Here is a 19,040-nt window from a genome sequence, read left to right on the forward strand (position 1 = left end):
CGCCCCTTCAACCACCATCTGCCCCACCTGTGACAGGGACTGTAGGTCCCGCATTGGACTCATCAGTCACCTGAGAACTCATTTTTAATGTGGAAGCAAGTCATCCTCGGTTCCGAGGGACTGCCTAAGAAGAAGAAGAATAAATGATAGGAACATTGATTCACGTGAAAATTGAAATGTAATACAATTATAAAATCATAAAACCTCCCCCACTCTTTCCTCATAGCCCTGTAATTTTTTTTCTTTTCAAGTATTTATCCAATTCCCTTTTGAAAATTAGTATTGAATCTTCCAGGCAGTGCATTTCAGGTCACATCTCGCTGCATTAAAAAAAAATCTAATTTCCCCTGGTTTTTTTGCCAATTAACTTAAATCTGTTTCCTCTGTTATCGACCCTCCTGCCAATACAGTCCCCACCGCTTATGGCTGGCGTGTTCGTGCAAACGCAATTTGTGATGGCCGGCATAATGTGGTAGCGTTAATAAAATTAAAAATCATTTCCGTTGCAGTGCCATACATTTTTTGGAAATGTCCCAGTGACACAGTAGGTTTTGTATACACTAATATGCTGAGCCATGGTGTGGATATCTTTGACAAAGCATTGTAACCCAGAGCATACAGGCTAGCTAGTAAGTAATCAAACAACCTGCAAAGAGGGCACGTAGACCGAGGAAAATTAGGGTCTATGAGTCAGCCACCGGATCAAGTGGGTCTCGTCACTCAAGCTTAACATGGGGGAACAGGCTCGACATGTCTGCCAGCAGGTCTCTGTATTACAGTGGAGCTTAGCTGGTAAATAACCTTCTCAAAGAGCAGATCAACACATGAAATTATTGCTACAAAAATAACCCAATAGAGCCTGTTGGGAAGCAGATATTGATCCTTCCATGCAAATTCAGTTGTGTATATGGACTTTTTAAAGGCTTTTGATAAAGTAGAACATAATAGACTTGTTAACAAAATTGAAACCCATGGATTTAAAGGGACAGTGGCAGTGTGGATACAAATTTGACTAAGTGACAGAAAGCAGAGAGTAGTGGTAAACTGCTGTTGCTCAGACAGGAGGGAAGGAAAGTATACAGTGATGTTCTCCAGGGATCGGTATTAGGACCACTCATCTTTTTGATATATACTAATGAGCTGGACTTGGGTATACAGGACATCATTTCAAAGTTTGCAGATGACACGAAACTCAGAAATGTAGTAAACCGTGAGGACAGTAACAGACTTCAGGACAACATAGACAGATTGGTGAAATGGGACAAAAAGCAGATGCAATTTAACGCAGAGAAGTGATTCATTTTGGTAGTAAGAATGAGGAGAGGCAATATAAACTAATTGGTACAATTTTAAAGGGAATACCGGAACAGAGAGACCTGGGGATGTATGCACACAATTCTTTGAAGTTGGCAGGACAAGTTGAGAAAGCTGTCTAAAAAGCATAAGGGATCCTTGGCTTTATAAATAGAGGCATAGAGTACAAAAAGATATTATGCTAAACCTTTGTAAATCACTGGTTAGGACCCAGCTGGAGTATTGTGTCCAATTCTGGCCACCACACTTTAGGAAGGACGTCAAGCCTTAGGGAGGGTGAAGAGGAGATTTATTAGAATGGTAAAATGGATGAAAGCCTTCTGTTACGTGGAGAGACTAGAGAAGCTCGGTTGCTCTCCTTGGAGGAAAGAAGGTTAAGGGGAGATTTAATAGAAGCGTTCAAAATCATGATGGGTTTTAGAGTAAATAAGGAGAAACTGTTTCTAGTGGCAGAAGGGCCACCAACCAGAGGACACAGATTTAAGGTAATTGGCAAAAGAACCAGAAGCAAGATGAGAATTTTTTTTTGCAGCGAGATATTGTGAACTGGAATTCACTGCCTGAAAGGATGGTGGAAGAAGATTCAATAATAACTTTCAAAAGGGAATGGGATAAATCCTCAAAGGGGAAAACATTGCAGGGCTATGGGGAAAGAGCAGGGAAATAGGACTAATTGTATAGCTCTTTCAAAGAGCTGGCACAGGCACGATGGGCTGAATGGCCTCTTTCTGTGTGATATAATTCTATGAAATGGCTAATGGTTAGCCAATTTAAGCAACTGCCCAGTTTAAACATGGACACTTTAAGTGGTGTAGACTGTAGTAGTGTGATGGAATGCATTTCACAACAGAAAAAAAGTGTTCAGACAATTTTACACAACAAAAATGCGGCAATTAAAGTGATATTAAAATTTACATTCTGTGCCATGCAGTACTAAAAGCCATTGGTACATATATAAAGCAACGCTACCACCTATGGTCTTCATAAAGTACTGCAATGTCACGAAGAACTGAAATTCTTTAGGAACATATTTTGAATTCCAAGCAGTTCTGCGGCATTGCTTAGTAATTGAAATTCTTTACACAGATATTTGAATCTTACAAACTGGCTTACAGCTGAGCACTGTGGAGTAACTGAAATAAAGGAGAACATTTGACAGCCTACACATCCAAGTATAATTCCATTTTCTATGCCTTTCCGAAAAAGTGCGAAGACAATTATACTGGTGGAATATCCGTACATCATGGAGGAATTTCATGTTTGTGTGTTTGAATATCAATTATTGTTCCAACAGTAAACAAGTCATCATACGGAAGTAAGAACACAACTTATGTAACTTTATACTGTTTAGTTCACCTTATTTTTACTCTATTTGCTGCTGTTTTGTTTCTCAGAAAGGGTCATGGTCTAGACTGAAGACTTCTCCGTGACAATTGTACAAGAAACTTTGTGCTATCCGGCACCGACGGGACTGAGCTGTTGCCATCCCACCAAAACTGCCAGACAAACCAGCGCTAATGTTGAAACATACGGAGATTTTGAGCTCCGTATCTGGCAACAAACCCTGTTGTTTAGCAACAGCTTCTAAACAGTCGGCCGTACCTTGCAAGCGTCTCTGTAGCTTAGCAACAGCTTCAGCGAGACCTTGCAGAGCCTGACTGGTGAAAAAAAAGCATCGAAAAGAAAAAAAACCTAACGAAACAGCTCCTGATTTTTGCCGGTGGCTCGAGCATTCCGGGCAGTTAACCTCCGGATAAACCAAAGTTTCCTGTATGTAACATTTTCATAATTGGCCAACAGGCAGCTTTAGCAGGGCTGGTGCTGCAAGTTTTATCATTTCTGGCAAGGTCTCTGCTTCAACAGGCTAGCTCAGAGACAGCATCACTCAACTATACCGGACAGGCAAGTGAATCAACAGACTAGGATTTGAAATTGTAACGAACAGCTCCAACAGGACATGTCATGGAATCGAGTAAGCAGCATCCAACCCCGTTCTGGATGAAGAACTGAAGGTGGGGCAGGGTCTGATGTGCCCATTGTGCAAATCAACATTCTCAGTAATGACTCTGATGAAGTCAAAGTTCCACTTGCAACTTCTGCATGAAAACCTAGAAGCGTCTGATTAATTCATGGCAGAAATCCAAACTTTAGTGAAAGAGAACAACTAAAGTTTGCATTGTTTAGAGGCAGATGTTTAAGTAAATATACATATTAAGTACATTTATCTGTATTTTATGTAAGGTGTTTTTTTTACTGTATTTAGTGCATATGGCTAAAGCAGTGTTGCCTTAGCCATGCCTGTGGCTGGTCAGCGATTTCCATTTCTACAGGAAAGATGGGGAAAATGGTAGAGCGGGAGGAGTAGCCTCAGTAATTAAGGATGAAATCACTCCAATGATAAGAGAGGATATAACAAGAGATAAGCAGGCAGTGGAAACTGTATGGGTAGAATTAATAGAAAAGGATTTGAGACTGCAGTGGAAGTTGTGAATAGACCTTCCCTTTTGTTCTTTCCTCCTTTCCCTGCCTCTGCACTTGCTTAAAATCTGTTACATCGCTAACTTTTTCCAGTTCTGATGAAAGGTCATCGACCTGAAACGTTAACTCTGTTTCTCTCTCCACAGATAGAAACATAGAAACATAGAAGAGAGGAGCAGGAGTAGGCCATTCGGCCCCTTGAGCCTGCTCCGCCTTTCAATGAGATCATGGCTGATCATCCAAATTCAGTACCCTGTCCCTGCTTTCTCCCCATATCCCTTGATCCCTTTAGCCTTAAGAAATATATCCAACTCCTTCTTGAATATATTTAATGAATTGGCCTCTACTGCCTTCTGTGGTAGAGAATTCCACAGGTTCACCACTCTCTGGGTGAAGAAATTCCTCCTCATCTCTGTCCTAAATGGCTTACCCCTTATCCTTAGACTGTGACCCCTTGTTCTGGACTCCCCGACCATCAGGAACATCCTTCCTGCATCTAGTCTGTCCAGTCCTGTTAGAATTTTATAAGTTTCAATGAGATCCCCTCTCATTCTTCTAAACTCCAGCGAGTATAAGCCCAATCGACCCAATCTCTCCTCATACGTCATTCCTGCCATCCCAGGTATCAGCCTGGTGAATCTTCGCTGCACTCCCTCCATGCAAGAACATCCTTCCTCAGATAAGGCGACCAAAACTGCACACAATACTCAAGATGTGGTCTCACCAAGGCTCTGTACAACTGCAGCAAGACATCCTTGTTCCTGTACTCAAACCCTCTCGCTACGAAGGCCAACATACCATTTGCCTTCTTAACCGCCTGCTGCACCTGCATGTTTACCTTCAGCGACTGGTGCACAAGGACACCCAGGTCTCGTTGCACTTCCCCTTCTCCCAATCTATTGCCGTTCAGATAATAATCTGCCTTCCTGTTTTGACACCAAAGTGGATAACCTCGCATTTATCCACGTTATATTGCATCTGCCATGCTTCTGCCCAATCACCCAACCTGTCCAAATCATACTGGAGTTTCTCGGCATCCTCCTCACAGCACACACGTCCACCCAGCTTTGTGTCATCTGCAAACTTGGAGATATTACATCTAATTCCCTTGTCTAGATCATTAATATATATTGTGAATAGCTGGGGTCCAAGGACCGATCACTGCGATGCCCCACTAGTCACAGCCTGCCACTCGGAAAAAGACCCGTTTATTCCAACTCTTTGGTTTCTGTCTGCCAACCAGTTCTCTATCCAAGTCAATACCTTGCCCCCAATCCCATGCGCCTTAACTTTACACGCTAATCTCTTATGCGGGACCTTATCGAAAGCCTTTTGAAAGTCCAAATACACCACATCCACTGGTTCTCCCTTATCTATTTTACCAGTTACATCCTCAAAAAATTCCAGTAGATTAGTCAAGCACGATTTACCTTTTGTAAATCCATGTTGACTTTGTCCGATCCTGTCACTGTTTTCCAAGTGCTCTGCTATTATATCTTTTATAATGGACTCTAGCATTTTCCTCTCTACCGATGTCAGGCTTACCGGTCTGTAATTTCCCATATTCTCTCTACCACCTTTTTTGAATAGTGGGGTAACATTAGCTACCCTCCAATCCATGGGTACTGTTCCAGATTCTATCGAATGTTGGAAGATGATCAGCAATGCATCTACTATTTCTAGGGTCACTTCCTTTAGTACCCTAGGATGTAATTATCAGGCCCTGGGGATTTATCGGCCTTCAATCCCGTCAATTTCCCTAACACCATTTCCCTACAAATATTGATTTCTTTCAGTTCCTCCCTTTCATCAGACCCTATTTTCCCCGACATCTCTGGGAGGTTATTTGTGTCCTCCTTTGTGAAGACAGAATCAAAATATGTATTTAATTGGTCAGCCATTTCTTTGTTCCCCATTATAAATTCCCTTGATTCTGACTGCAACGGACCTATGCTTGACTTCACCAATCTTTTTCTCTTCACATATCTGTAAAAGCTTTTACAGTCAGTTTATATGTTCCCTGCAAGCTTACTCTCATACTCTATTTTCCCCTTCTTAATTAATCCCTTTGTCCTCCTTTGTTGAATCCTAAACTGCTCCCAATCCTCAGGTTTACTGCTTTTTCTGGCCAATTTATATGTCCTCTACTTGGAGCTTATGCTATCCCTAATTTTCCTTGTTAGCCATGGTTGAGTCACCTTTTTTGTTTTATTTTTATGCCAAACTGGGATGAACAAATTCTGTAGTTCATCCATGCGATCTTTGCATGTTTTCCATTGCCTATCCACCGTCAACCCTTTGAGTGACATTCCCCAATCAATCCTACCCAACTCGCGCCTCATACCATCGTAGTTTCTTTTATTTAAATTCAGGACCCTAGTCTCTGAGTCAACTACTTCACTCTCCATCTTAATGAAGAATTCTATCATATTATGATCGCTCCGACCCAAGGGGCCTCGTACAACAAGATTGCTGATTAATCCTTTCTCATTACATAATACCCAGTCTAAGATGGTCTGATCTCTAGTTGGTTCCTCGACATATTGGTCCAGGAAACCATCCCGTATACACTCCAGGAATTCCTCCTCCACAGTATTGTTACTAATTTGGTTAGCCCAATCTATATGTAGATTAAAGTCACCCATGATAACTGCTGTGCCCTTATTGCACACTTCTCTAATTTCCCTTTTAATACCATCCCCAACCTCTGCATTACTGTTTGGAGGTCTATATACCACTCCCACTAACGTTTTCTGCCCCTTGGTATTTCTCAGTTCTACCCATACAGATTTCACATCATCAGAGCTAATATCCTTCCTTACAATTGCGATAATCCCCTCTTTAACCAGCAATGCTACCCCACCTCCTTTTCCTTTTTGCCTTTCTTTCCTGAATATTGAATACCCTTGGATGTTGAGTTCCCAGCCCTGGCCACCCTGGAGCCATGTTTCCGTAATCCCAATCAAATCATACTCGTTTACCTCTATTTGCACAGCTAATTCATCCACCTTATTACGAATGCTCCTCGCATTAAGACACAAAGCCTTCAGGCTTGTTTTTTTAATGTTCTTAGACCTTTTAGAATTATTATTTACTGTGGCCATGTTTGATTTAAACCATTGATTTCTCTGACTGCCACTTTTGTTTTTCTCCTTCCTATCTTTTACTTTTATCCTTGTTTCCCTTTCCTCTGTCTCCCTGCTTAGGTTCCCAACCCCCTGCCATTTTAGTTTAAACCCTCCCCCAGAGCACTAGCAAACACTCCCCCTAGGACATCGGTCCTGGCCCTGCCCAGTTTGTACTGGTCCCACCTCCCCCAGAACCGGTTCCAATGTCCCAGGAATTTGAATCCCTCCCCCTTGCACCATTCCTCTAGCCACGTATTCATCTGAAATATCCTTCTATTTCTACTCTGACTAGCACGTGGCACTGGTAGCAATCCTGAGATTACTACCTTTGAAGTCCTATTTTGTAATTTACCTCCTAACTCCCTATAAAAGGCTCCAGAGACCCAGGTAGGCCTCAGTGCGTCAGCAGGAATTTCATTTCAGCGGCAACAGCGGGGCTATAAAAGGCTCCAGAGACCCAGGTAGGCCTCAGTGCGTCGGCGGGAATTTCATTTCAGCGGCAACAGCGGGGCTATAAAAGGCTCCAGAGACCCAGGTAGGCCTCAGTGCGTCGGCGGGAATTTCATTTCAGCGGCAACAGCGGGGCTATAAAAGGCTCCAGAGACCCAGGTAGGCCTCAGTGCGTCGGCAGGAATTTCATTTCAGCGGCAGCAGCGGGGTTATAAAAGGCTCCAGAGACCCAGGTAGACCTCAGTGCGTCGGCAGGAATTTCATTTCAGCGGCAGCAGCGGGGCTATAAAAGGCTCCAGAGACCCAGGTAGGCGTACCAGTCTCCGAACTCAGAACTCAGAGGGAAGGAGGTGTAAAAAGTAATCGAAGTGTGACGTCACCAAAAAGCAGGTAAGTGATTGGTTGGTGAGTATTTCTCTCTTTTTAAACTTAAACCCTGTGGTTTACAGTTTCTAAATTCTCTGTGGTGTAGCGGGGACTGTTTATAAACCAGGGCCCTTAAATATACTATTTAACTGTAGTGTAATTGGTGGGATTGATTTGGTTTAATTTAATTTGTAGGTAAATTTTATAAGTTGGTAAGTTCAATTAAGTAGAGGTGTGATATTCATCATCTAGAATCGGGGCAGAGGGTATTTAAAAATATTAATAAATTTAATTAATTACATAGAATGGGAGAGCAGGTGATGTGTTACTGCTGCAATGTGTGGGAGCTGGTGGACACCATTGATGCTCACGGTGATCACATTTGCAGTAAGTGCTGGCTGCTCGAGGAACTCCGGCTCCGTGTTGAAGAGCTGGAGTCCGAGCTTCAAACACTGCGACACATCAGGGAGGGGGAGAGTTACCTGGACTCTGTGTTCCAGGAAGTAGTCACACCAATTAGATTAACTAATTCAGATGTAGTCCGTGGTCAGGGACAGGAGGGTGTGACTATGAGTGAGGCAGGTACGGGGATCCAGGAGGTAGTGTTGGAGGAGTTGCAGCCCTTGCTCTTGTCCAACAGGTTTGAGGTTCTTACTCCCTGTGAGGACGGGAACGGGAACTGCAGGGAGGATGAGCAACCTGGCCACAGCATTGTGGAACGAGGGGCCATTCAAGTGGGGGGAGTAAAAAGAAATGTTGTCGTGGTAGGGGATAGTATCATAAGGGGGATAGGGTTCTTTGCAGCCGAGAGCGAGAGTCCCAAAGGTTGTGTTGCCTGCCCGGTGCCAGGGTTAAGGACATCTCCTCTGGGCTTGGGAGTGGGAGGATCCAGTTGTCATGGTCCATGTTGGTACCAACGACATAGATAGGACAAGGAAAGAGGTTCTGCTGAGGGAGTATGAGCAGCTAGGGGCCAAATTAAAAAGCAGAACCACAAGGGTGATAATCTCTGGATTACTACCTGAGCCACGAGCAAATTTGGCTAGGGTACTGGTACTGGGACAGGAGAGAGCTGTTCCGTTGGGACGGACTTCACTTGGCCAGTGCTGGGACTAGAATCCTAGCGAATCAAATAACTAGGGCTGTAGAGAGGGCTTTAAACTAATTAGTGGGGGGGGAGGTTTCAAGAGAGCGAAAAATAAAAATGTCAGCGGGGAAGGCAATAGAGCAAAGTAGCAGTGGGGAAATTAAAAAACCAGAGCATGTCAGGAAGGGACAGAATATAAAAAGATAAAGGTAAAGTAGTAACAGGGGTAAAAGCAGGAATAAATTGTCACAAAACATATTTAAAAGTTCTTTATCTGAATGCACGCAGCATTCGTAACAAAATAGACGAGTTGACGGTACAAATAACTACACATGGGTATGATTTGGTGGCCATTACAGAAACATGGCTGCGAGGTGACCATGACTGGGAACTAAACATCCAGGGGAATTTGACTATTAAGAAGGACAGACAGGAAGGAAAGGGAGGTGGGGTGGCTGTGTTAATAAAGGATGGAATCACTGCAATAGTGAGAAATGATATTGGGTCAAAGGATCAGGATAGTGAAACAGTTTGGGTGGAAATAAGGAATAATAAGGGGAAAAAGTCACTAGTGGGCGTAGTCTATAGGCCTCCTAACAGTTGCAACTCTATTGGTCGGAGTATAAATCAGGAAATAGTTGGGGCTTGTAATAAGGGAACAGCTATAATCATGGGAGATTTTAACTTTCATATTGACTGGACAAATCAAATTGGGCAGGGCAACCTCGAGGAAGAGTTCAGAGTGCATTAGGGATGGGTTCCTTGAGCAGTATGTAACTGAACCAACTAGGGGGCAGGCAATCTTAGATCTGGTCCTGTGTAATGTGACAGGATTAATAAAAAATGTCCTAGTAAAGGATCCCCTTGGAATGAGTGACTATGACATAGTTGAATTCCAAAGTCAGTTGGAGGGTGAGAAAGTTGGATCTCAAACCAGCGTACTAAGCTTAAATAAAGGAGACTATGAAGGTATGAGAGCAGAGTTGACTAAAGTGGACTGGGAAAATAGATTAAGGTGTAAGACGGTACATGAGCAGTGGTGTACATTCAAGGAGATATTTCACAACTTTCAAGAAAAATATATTCCACTGAGGAAAAAGGGGCGAAAAAGAAAAGACAGCCATCCGTGGCTAAGTAAAGTAATAAAGGACAGTATCCGACTGAAAACAAGGGCATATAAAGTAGCCAAATCTAGTGGGAGGATAGAAGATTGGGAAGCATTTAAAAGCCAGCAAAGAATAACTAAAAGATTAATTAAGGGAAGATAGATTATGAAAGTAAACTAGCAAAACATATAAAAACAGATAGCAAGAGTTTCTACAGTTATATAAAAAGAAAAAGGGTGGCTAAAGTGAATGTTGGTCCCTTAGAGGACGAGACCGGGAAATTAGTAGTGGGGAACATGGAGATGGCAAATACACTGAACAAATATTTTGTATCAGTCTTTACAGTAGAGGACACTAGAAATATCCCAACACTGGACAAACAGGGCTATAGGGCGGGAGGAGCTAAACACGATTAAAATCACTAAGGAGATGGTACTCGGTAAGATAATGGGACTTAAGGCGGATAAATCCCCTGGACCTGATGGCTTACATCCTAGGGTCTTGGGAGAAGTAGCGGTAGGGATTGCGGATGCATTGGTGGTAATTTTCCAGAACTCCCTGGACTCAGGAAAGGTCCCAGCAGATTGGAAAACTGCTAGTGTAACGCCCTTATTTAAAAAAGGAGGTAGACAAAAGGCTGGAAACTATAGACCAGTTAGCCTAACATCTGTGGTTGGTAAAATGTTGGAGTCCATTATTAAGGAAGCAGTAACAGGACATTTGGATAAGCATAATTTAATAGGACAGAGTCAGCATGGTTTTATGAAGGGGAAGTCATGTTTGACAAATTTGCTCGAATTCTTTGAGGACGTAACAAACAGGGTGGATAAAGGGGAACCAGTGGATGTGGTGTATTTGGACTTCCAAAAGACATTTGACAAGGTGCCACACAAAAGATTACTGCACAAGATAAAAAAAATCACAGGATTGGGGGTAATATACTGGCATGGGTGGAAGATTGGCTATTTAACAGAAAAGAGAGTGGGGATAAATGGTTCATTCTCGGGTTGGCAATCAGTAACTAGTGGTGTTCCGCAGGGGTCAGTGCTGGGACCCCAACTCTTTACAATCTATATTAACGATTTGGAGGAGGGGACCAAGCGCAACGTATCCAAGTTTGCCGATGATACAAAGATGGGAGGGAAAGCAGTGAGTGAGGAGGACATAAAAAACCTGCAAAAGGACATAGACAGGCTAAGTGAGTGGGCAGAAATTTGGCAGATGGAATATAATGTTGGAAAGTGTGAGGTTATGCACTTTGGCAGAAAAAATCAAAGAGCAAGTTATTATCTAAATGGAAATAAACTGCAAAGTGCTACAGTACAAAGGGATTTGGGGGTCCTGGTGCATGAAACACAGAAGGTTAGTATGCAGGTACAGCAGGTGATCAGGAAGGCCAATGGAATCTTGGCTTTTATTGCAAGGGGGATGGAGTATAAAAGCAGGGAAGTCTTGCTTCAGTTATACAGGGTACTGGTGAGGCCACACCTGGAATACTGCGTGCAGTTTTGGTTTCCATATTTAAAAGATATACTTGCTCTCGAGGCGGTTCAGAGAAGGTTCACGCGGTTGATTCCGGAGATGAGGGGGTTGACTTATGAGGAAAGATTGAGTAGGTTGGGCCTCTACTCATTGGAATTCAGAAGAATGAGAGGCGATCTTATCGAAACATAAGATTGTGAGGGGACTTGATCGGGTGGATACGGGGAGGATGTTTCCACTGATGGGTGAGACTAGAACTAGGGGGCATAATCTTAGAATAAGGGGCTGCCATTTCAAAACTGAGTTGAGGAGAAACTTCTTCACTCAGAGGGTAGTAAATCTATGGAATTTGCTACCTGAGCGCGCTGTGGAAGCTGCGACATTAAATAAATTTAAAACGGAGATAGAGTTTCCTAGCTGATAAGGGAATTAGGGGTTACAGGTAGGGAAGTGGATGTGAGTCTAGGTTCGGATCAGCCATGATCCTATTGAATGGCGAAGCAGGCCCGAGGGGCCGTATGGCCTACTCCTGCTCCTACTTCTTATGTTCTTATATTCAGCTTTTAGGACCTCATCCCGTTTTTTACCTATATCGTTGGTACCTATATGCAGCACAACTGGCTGTTCACCCTCCCCTTCCAAAATGTTCTGCAGCCGGAGATATGCTTGACCCTTGCACCAGGGAGGCAACACACCATCCTGGAGTCTCGTTTGCAGCCGCAGAAACGCCTATCTATTCCCCTTACAATAGAATCCCCTATTACTATAGCTCTACCCCTCTTTTTCCTCCCATCTGCCTGACTTGGAGTATTTCCAGCATTTTCTGTTCTTAGTTCAGATTTCCAGCATCCGCAGTATTTTGCTTTTGTTTTAAAGGAAGTAGGTGAGCACATTGCAGAAACTATAACTGCCCTAACTATAATCTTCCAAAGTTCTCTCAATTCGGGAACCGTTCCTTTAGATTGGAAAATTGCATGTCACTCCGCTATTTAAGAAAGGCGAGAGGGGGAAAACAGGGAATTATAGACCATTCAGCCTAGTATCTGTTGTCAGGAAATTACCAGAGTCCATAAATAAGGTTAGATAGACTGAACACCGTGAAAATTTTCAGCTGATTAGAAAACCAGCATGGATTTGTAGAGGTTAGGTTATGCCTAACGAATTTGATTGAATTTTTTGAAGAGATGATTAAAGTAGTGGACAGGGGAATATCTATGGGCGTTATTTATATGGACTTCCAGAAGGCATTTGATAAAGTCCCTCAGAAGAGACGGTTAGCTAAAGTTGAAGCTCATGGAATTGAAGGCAAATTATTGACCTGGTTAGGAAATTGGCTAAGCGGCAGGAGACAAAGTAGGGATAATGAGCAGGCACTCTAATGACAGGATGTGACTAGTGGTGTCCCGCAGGGATCTGTGTTGGGGCCTCAATTACTCACCGTATTTATTAACGACTTAGATCAGGGGTTCTCAACCGGGGGTCCGTCAAATCAGCATCTTTCAAGAGTAAAATCTTTTTTAAAATCCCATTCTGCGAGCAGGTTCAGCAAAAAAAGAGCGAGACTGATCACTGCCAATGTCAGTCGTGCCGTTTATTACTAAGAATTAGACCTCAAAATAGGCTATGTATTTTTTAGAATCACCTCCAAAAAAAATTGAATTTCGTGAGGTTTGGCCGATGTGCCGCCGCTGATGTTGGAGAATACCCTGCCCCCTCTCCTCCCTCAGATCAGTTAGGGACAGTTGGCTCTTTTCCTGGCAGGCTGCATGGCACGCACTCTCCTGCCCGCCCTGTTTAAATTGGGTAAGCGGAGCAACAGGTCAGTGGGGTTTGATGTCAGTTTTGTGGGGTAAAACTGACTGGGCTGAGAATTAACCAGAGTGTCAGCAAAAGTAAAAGTTCAGCTGGCTTTACCTTTCGCTCTTCATACGGCTGACCGCTGTCTGTGGCAGCTATTTAGAGAGCTGAGTACGGCACGGGCGGTTGATCAAACTGCCCGCTAACGCTGGGAGCTCGCAGTCCCAGGTCCGAGTCCCAGGGGCATCACTCATACAAGGTGCAGACAGCCATAAATAAATATAAAATACCCCATTGGGCAGTGAGCCTGGAGCTTAGGTGCACATCGTATATGGTGATCCATCTGATTTTCTGTTGGGATCGAGCTGTGTGCAAATTTGCTGCTGGTTTTTACCATGTGACAGAAGCCATACTTAAAAAATAATTGTGTTACGGGGGAGGGGGGCTTCCAAAGCAAAAAAGTCAAGAATGCTTGACTTGGATGATGGGATAGAAAGCCACATATCCCATTTCACCAATGACAAAGATAAGTGACATTTTAAGCAGTGGTGGAAGCATAACATTGCAAAGATATTAATAGATTAAGTGAATGGTCAAAACTGTGGCAAATGGATTTCAATGTAGGCAAATGTGAGGTCATTCACTTTGGATCTAAAAAGGATAGAATAGGGTACTTTCTAAATGGTGAAAAGCGAGAAACAGTGGAAGTCCAGAGAGACTTGGGGTCCATGTACATAGATCACTACAGGAAACTTTCGATTTACCGGCACCTAAATAACCGGAAATCTCGGTTAACCGGCAAAATTCAGGAGTAGGTTCAAGTAAGTTTTACTTCATATTGTACTTGCCTTCCTCCATCTGTTGCTGTGCAAGGGTGTGGCTGCAGCTGTTGCTAAGCTAGAGATGCTTGGAACTTGTGGCCATTGTTCTGAACCTGTTGCTAAGCAACAGGGTTTGTTGCTTTATATGGAGCTCTCATCTCTCCGTATCTTTTACTATAGCTTTCGGTTATCCGGAATTTTTGATGAGCCGGCACCACGTCGGTCCCGGATAAAAAAAAGTTTCCCGTAAAATGTCATGGACAGATACAGAAAATAATCAAAAAGACTAATGGAATGCTGACCTTTATATCTAGAGGCCAAGAGCACGAGGGGTAGAAGTCATGCTGCAGCTGTACAAAACCCTAGTTAGACCACATCTGGAATATTGTGAGCAGTTCTGGGCACCACACCTTAGGGAGGAGTTTTGGTCTTGGCGGGAGTGCAGCGTAGATTTACCAGAATGATACATGGACTCCAAGGGTTAAATTACGAGATTACACAAACTAGGGTTGCATTCCCTGAAATGTAGATGGTTAAGGGGTGATTTGATTGAAGTTTTCAAGATATTAAAGGGAACTGATAGGATAGATCGAAAGAAACTATTTGCGCTGGTTGAGGAGTGTAGGACCGGGGGGGGCATAGTCTAAAAATTAGAGCTAGGCCTTTCAGGAGTGAAATTAGCAAACAAAGGGTGGTAGAAGTTTGGAACTCTCTTCTGCAAATGGCAATTGATGCTCAATCAATTGTTAATTTTAAATCTGAGATTGGTAGATTTTTGTTAACTAAACATATTAAGGGATAGGGGGCTAATGCGGGTTAATGGAGTTGCCCTTGTCCTTCTAGGTGGAAGAGGTCACGGGCTTTGGAGGTATTGAAGATTTGTATAGAATCTTCTGCAACTAAATACTGGCACTGCACATTAACAATTGATTGATTGTGCTACAATTCATATCAAACAGAAAACTACTCCATTTCCAACCATTGTGTAATTGCATCAAGCTGGACAACGTCCCAGTGTCAACTGTCTTTCTTTTTCCTCCTATTTTATCACCTCCCCACTTCAAAGAGTGACTTGCACTGGAAAAATTCAATAGCCAAGTTGCTCTCTGGAACCACTTCCAGAATGTGGTACACACGTTCACCCACTCATCTTAAATGAGCCAATTTCTCTACGCCAAAAAAAAAAGGCTCACTTATCTATAGTGCAACTGTAGAACTACCCAGCACACCAATTTTCAACAGGTATGATAAACTGAATAAAAATAAAAATGTTTTAAAATGTTGAACGGACCAACTTACAGGTTTACAGACACAAAAAATGGCTCTCCACAGGGCGTAAAAAGGCATAACAATTTTGAAAAAGATCTGGGTGCCTACTGAAAAGCAATTTACTAAGTTAAAATCAACTGAGTAACAGTAGATCAATTAAAGTAGCAGGAATCTAATTAGTATCCTTGCCTTAATTCAAAATGAATTAAGTGATCAAACCTATTAAGTATCGTGACCATAGTGCATGTAGGCTCAGGGGGCACGTAGATGCTTTAATACAACCAGTTTGTAACAAAGCCAAGACTTAGAGCAAGTTATACTTTGTGAAGAAAACTACAAACCAATAATCTATCCTTCATAAAAATGTTTTCAGGTATCAATTTCTTTTAATATACCACCCATCAAAATCCTGTTCAAATCAAAAATAAAATTAAGTGCTGGCACAAGAAATGCTGGAAAGTAAAAACATTTATTTATAAAAAAGCCTAACTGGTTAAAAACCATCTTCAAATACAAAAATGTCAGTAAATAAACTGTGGCAAACCCCATGTAATCCTACACAAAAGAAAAGAAAAGTGAGCGTATCCAGTGGTAGCATAGTTTTATTTTTTTATATACTTTAGGAAACAATATACAAAGCTGAGCTCTACCATCATTTTCCAATGATGGTTGTGTGCTCAAATTACACAGATCTAGTGCATTATGATGGCAAAAGAACAGCAGTCAGCACCTTACTTGAACAGTTAGCTACAACACAAACATCCTTCAAATTAAATGTGTCATTATAGCAATACAGGTAAACCAAGACTTTACACAAGCCAATTACAGGCAAGGAATCCAAAATCCTCATTGAAATTCTTGTTTTAGGTCACTGAATCACTTACAAAAAGAAAAAAGTTCTTCTGTCATTCATATTTGCACAAAATGGTCTGTTCTTGAAAGCTAGAGTTCTATACAAAGAAAAACAAGCATCCAACAAGGATTACTCCCAATCAGGTTTGCCAGAGCAGTTCAGCTTCCTATATGCAGCAGCTGAATAAAAAGGGTACCCAGTGCTTTAAACAACAAAAGTTTATTATATTTACATACATCTTTTCATGACTGACCAGCTTTCTTCCATTGTCAACAATGTTAGCAAATAACATTGGGCTTCTGTCACTATTCTTCGAGTGGCTTCAGCCGCTTAATAAATACACACATGCCCTGTATCAATCTCTCTCTGCTCCCATTTTTTTGTTTTAAAACAGGGCAGAATGCAAATACACAGCAATTAGGTAGGCATACAAGAAATCAATTTGTACTGTACCTACTGCAACAACCTGTATTTTTTTTTCATACAACAGCACATCACTTATGAACTGCTGTACAGAGGAATGAAAAGTTGGTGAACCCAAGTGCCTTGGCCACAATGCCTTAAGAAAAAAATTGTAATTGCCTTGCAATGAAGAAAGCTGTCTGCAGAGCTGCTCCTGACTGGGTCTGTGGAATCTGAAGGTGCTCCATGCTAATTTGTATACTGACCAAACTGTTCCAGTTGTTGCTGCCCGTGATGCACACTGGCTAGCGCCAGCATTCTAGGAAATGCGTATCACTGTATGATGAAAATTGCCAAAGCTAGTTTGCAGACAAGTTAACATGTAAAAGGCTAGGTATTTAGCCACCTCAGCATTGATTAGTTCAGATGTCAAAGCTCTGATACACATGGCTTCCCATGGCTTCACTCTACAAAACATATTTACAACGTGAAGGATACATCTACAAGAAATCTACATTTCAAGGGTTTACAAATCAACCATTTATCACCCCTGAATCAGAACCCTCCTTTTCCCCCTCCCATTCCACCCCTTTGCCCAGCCCCACGGTCCAAAGCCTTCTCAAACGCAGCTCAAATTTTAGTTTAAGACTGGGCAAACGTTTACAGTCCCTGGCTTTAAACCATGTGCAATTTCTTCACAAGTCCTCACACCATAAAGGAATTTTGATTCTTCAGTTTTTCAAGTTCTTTAATTTGTTGTCTCAAAAACAGTATCCTGTAAAAGTGGGAGGGGGAAAACTGACAGTTACCACTTTGACATGTCAATTACACTGAATAAGTTTTAAAAATACAGCCAAAATCAAAAGATACAATAGGTTTCATGAATATTGTTATGTATCTTGTTTGCTCTGACAAACAAAAGATGATTCACGTTCAGCTCCAATTTGAATGCATGAAATTAATGAATTGAGAGTATTTGGAACAAGTTACTTAATTATTTATTCTGAGTTTTATAAATGCACACTTCTCATCACTACAGACACAGTGAAGTCAAATTTGCAGCAGCGAACACACCAGCTACCAATTCACCACTGTCCATTATTTACTCTTACTTTAAAATAGGATTTGCCTTCAATTGAGCTCCTATTCTTGAACAATAAAGGTAAAGTTAAGTTTTTCTTCTGGAATTCACTTGTAAAATGTGCAAGCAGAATCAGATGCTGCATATATACACACAGCAAAACAGAACTGAGGAGAGAATTTTTGACATGTTGAGAACAGGAGCCTGATGGAAGGCAAGTCCAGTGAAAAAGAAAGGCTAGATTGTACAGCGGGCAGGTAGAGCCACGCTTTCCCCTCTCCCGTTGGTGAAGCAGATCTGCAATATAAACAGGTTAGGTGTCACCAATAGAAGTCAGTGCCATAAAATACTTAGATCTGCATTCAAATTGCAGCTTTGACATAATAACTTAAATCCACGATCTATCATCCCACGTGGTAACTATTGCATTGACCAAAAGTACACATGGGACAGAATCAAAATTGTTGACAGCTACACAAAAAGCTGGCAACATTCACAGGGGTTTAAATCTGTAGCATAATGAGGCTCACCAGACTAAGCGCACACTAATCCAGTTGCTTACCTTTGCTCACGCAATGTTGCTTGGATTTCACATACTCGAACCAATGACCTTAAATTTTTAAGCTCAGTACAAATTTCAGATATGTGAATGCTTCCCATGTTGTGCGCTTCTTCTCTCAGTCGTGATGCCTAAAAATTAAAAAAAAATTAAGTAGGTATCAAAGATCTGTAGTCATAGAAAAAGGAGAAATACTTACACTCCAACTTTCTACAGCTATACCACTTGAACATACGATTTTAGTTGCACTGAGTTAGCCCATTATCCAAATATTTCACAATAATAAGCATTCGATAATGAAGTAGTATCCCATGGAAATTCTCACACACACACACACCTTGGAGAAAGTAGAGGAGAATTACTAAAATGAACACCGTTCCTTAAGTCATTAGGTGGGAGGCTGTCCAACACACAGAAGCAAGTCTCTGAGATGGCCTAATGATTCGACTTGTTGAAAAAGTTTTTCCCTTTCTCTCAGTTACTGAGTGAGTTGCATTCTTGTCTGTACCTGGACTGATGTATATTAGGGAAGGGTATAACTACATGCTTGTTTTAAGTTAATCTGAATTGATGACATGACTGCACCCAATCTTTGTAATAGCCATGATGTGGAAGACTACACCGAAATACAGGAAGACAAATAAAATTGCAGAATGGGCAGATAAATAGCAAATTAAATTCAATATAGCAAAGTATGAGATGGTTCATTTTGGTAGAAGGAATAAGGAAGGTAAGAAACTTAACTGGGTAGAGAAGCAAAGAGATCTGGAAATACAGATACATAAATTCCTAAAAGTAACAACACAAGTTGATAAGGCCATAAAGAATGCAAAGTACTAGGATTCAT

The 19,040-nt window shown here is 41.8% G+C and overlaps 1 protein-coding gene across 5 annotated transcripts in view; it reads right to left on the reverse strand.

Annotated features, from left to right (window-relative positions):
- Positions 1 to 15,882: 15,882 nt before the first annotated feature.
- Positions 15,883 to 19,040, reverse strand: part of waca (WW domain containing adaptor with coiled-coil a) — a 109,821-nt gene continuing 106,663 nt past the window's right edge. For all 5 annotated transcript variants that reach the window (XM_085987684.1, XM_085987683.1, XM_085987682.1 and 2 more), the window contains 2 exons: positions 18,197 to 18,324; positions 15,883 to 17,328 (listed from right to left, as the gene is read on the reverse strand). In XM_085987684.1, the coding sequence (XP_085843810.1) occupies positions 17,259 to 17,328; positions 18,197 to 18,324 (198 nt within the window). In that variant the 3' untranslated portion in view covers positions 15,883 to 17,258. The remainder of the gene's footprint in view (positions 17,329 to 18,196; positions 18,325 to 19,040) is intronic.

This window comes from Somniosus microcephalus, chromosome 5, assembly GCF_052327205.1.
Source record: "Somniosus microcephalus isolate GS21.2 chromosome 5, FLI_Smic_1.0, whole genome shotgun sequence".
NCBI classification, from domain to species: domain Eukaryota; kingdom Metazoa; phylum Chordata; class Chondrichthyes; order Squaliformes; family Somniosidae; genus Somniosus; species Somniosus microcephalus.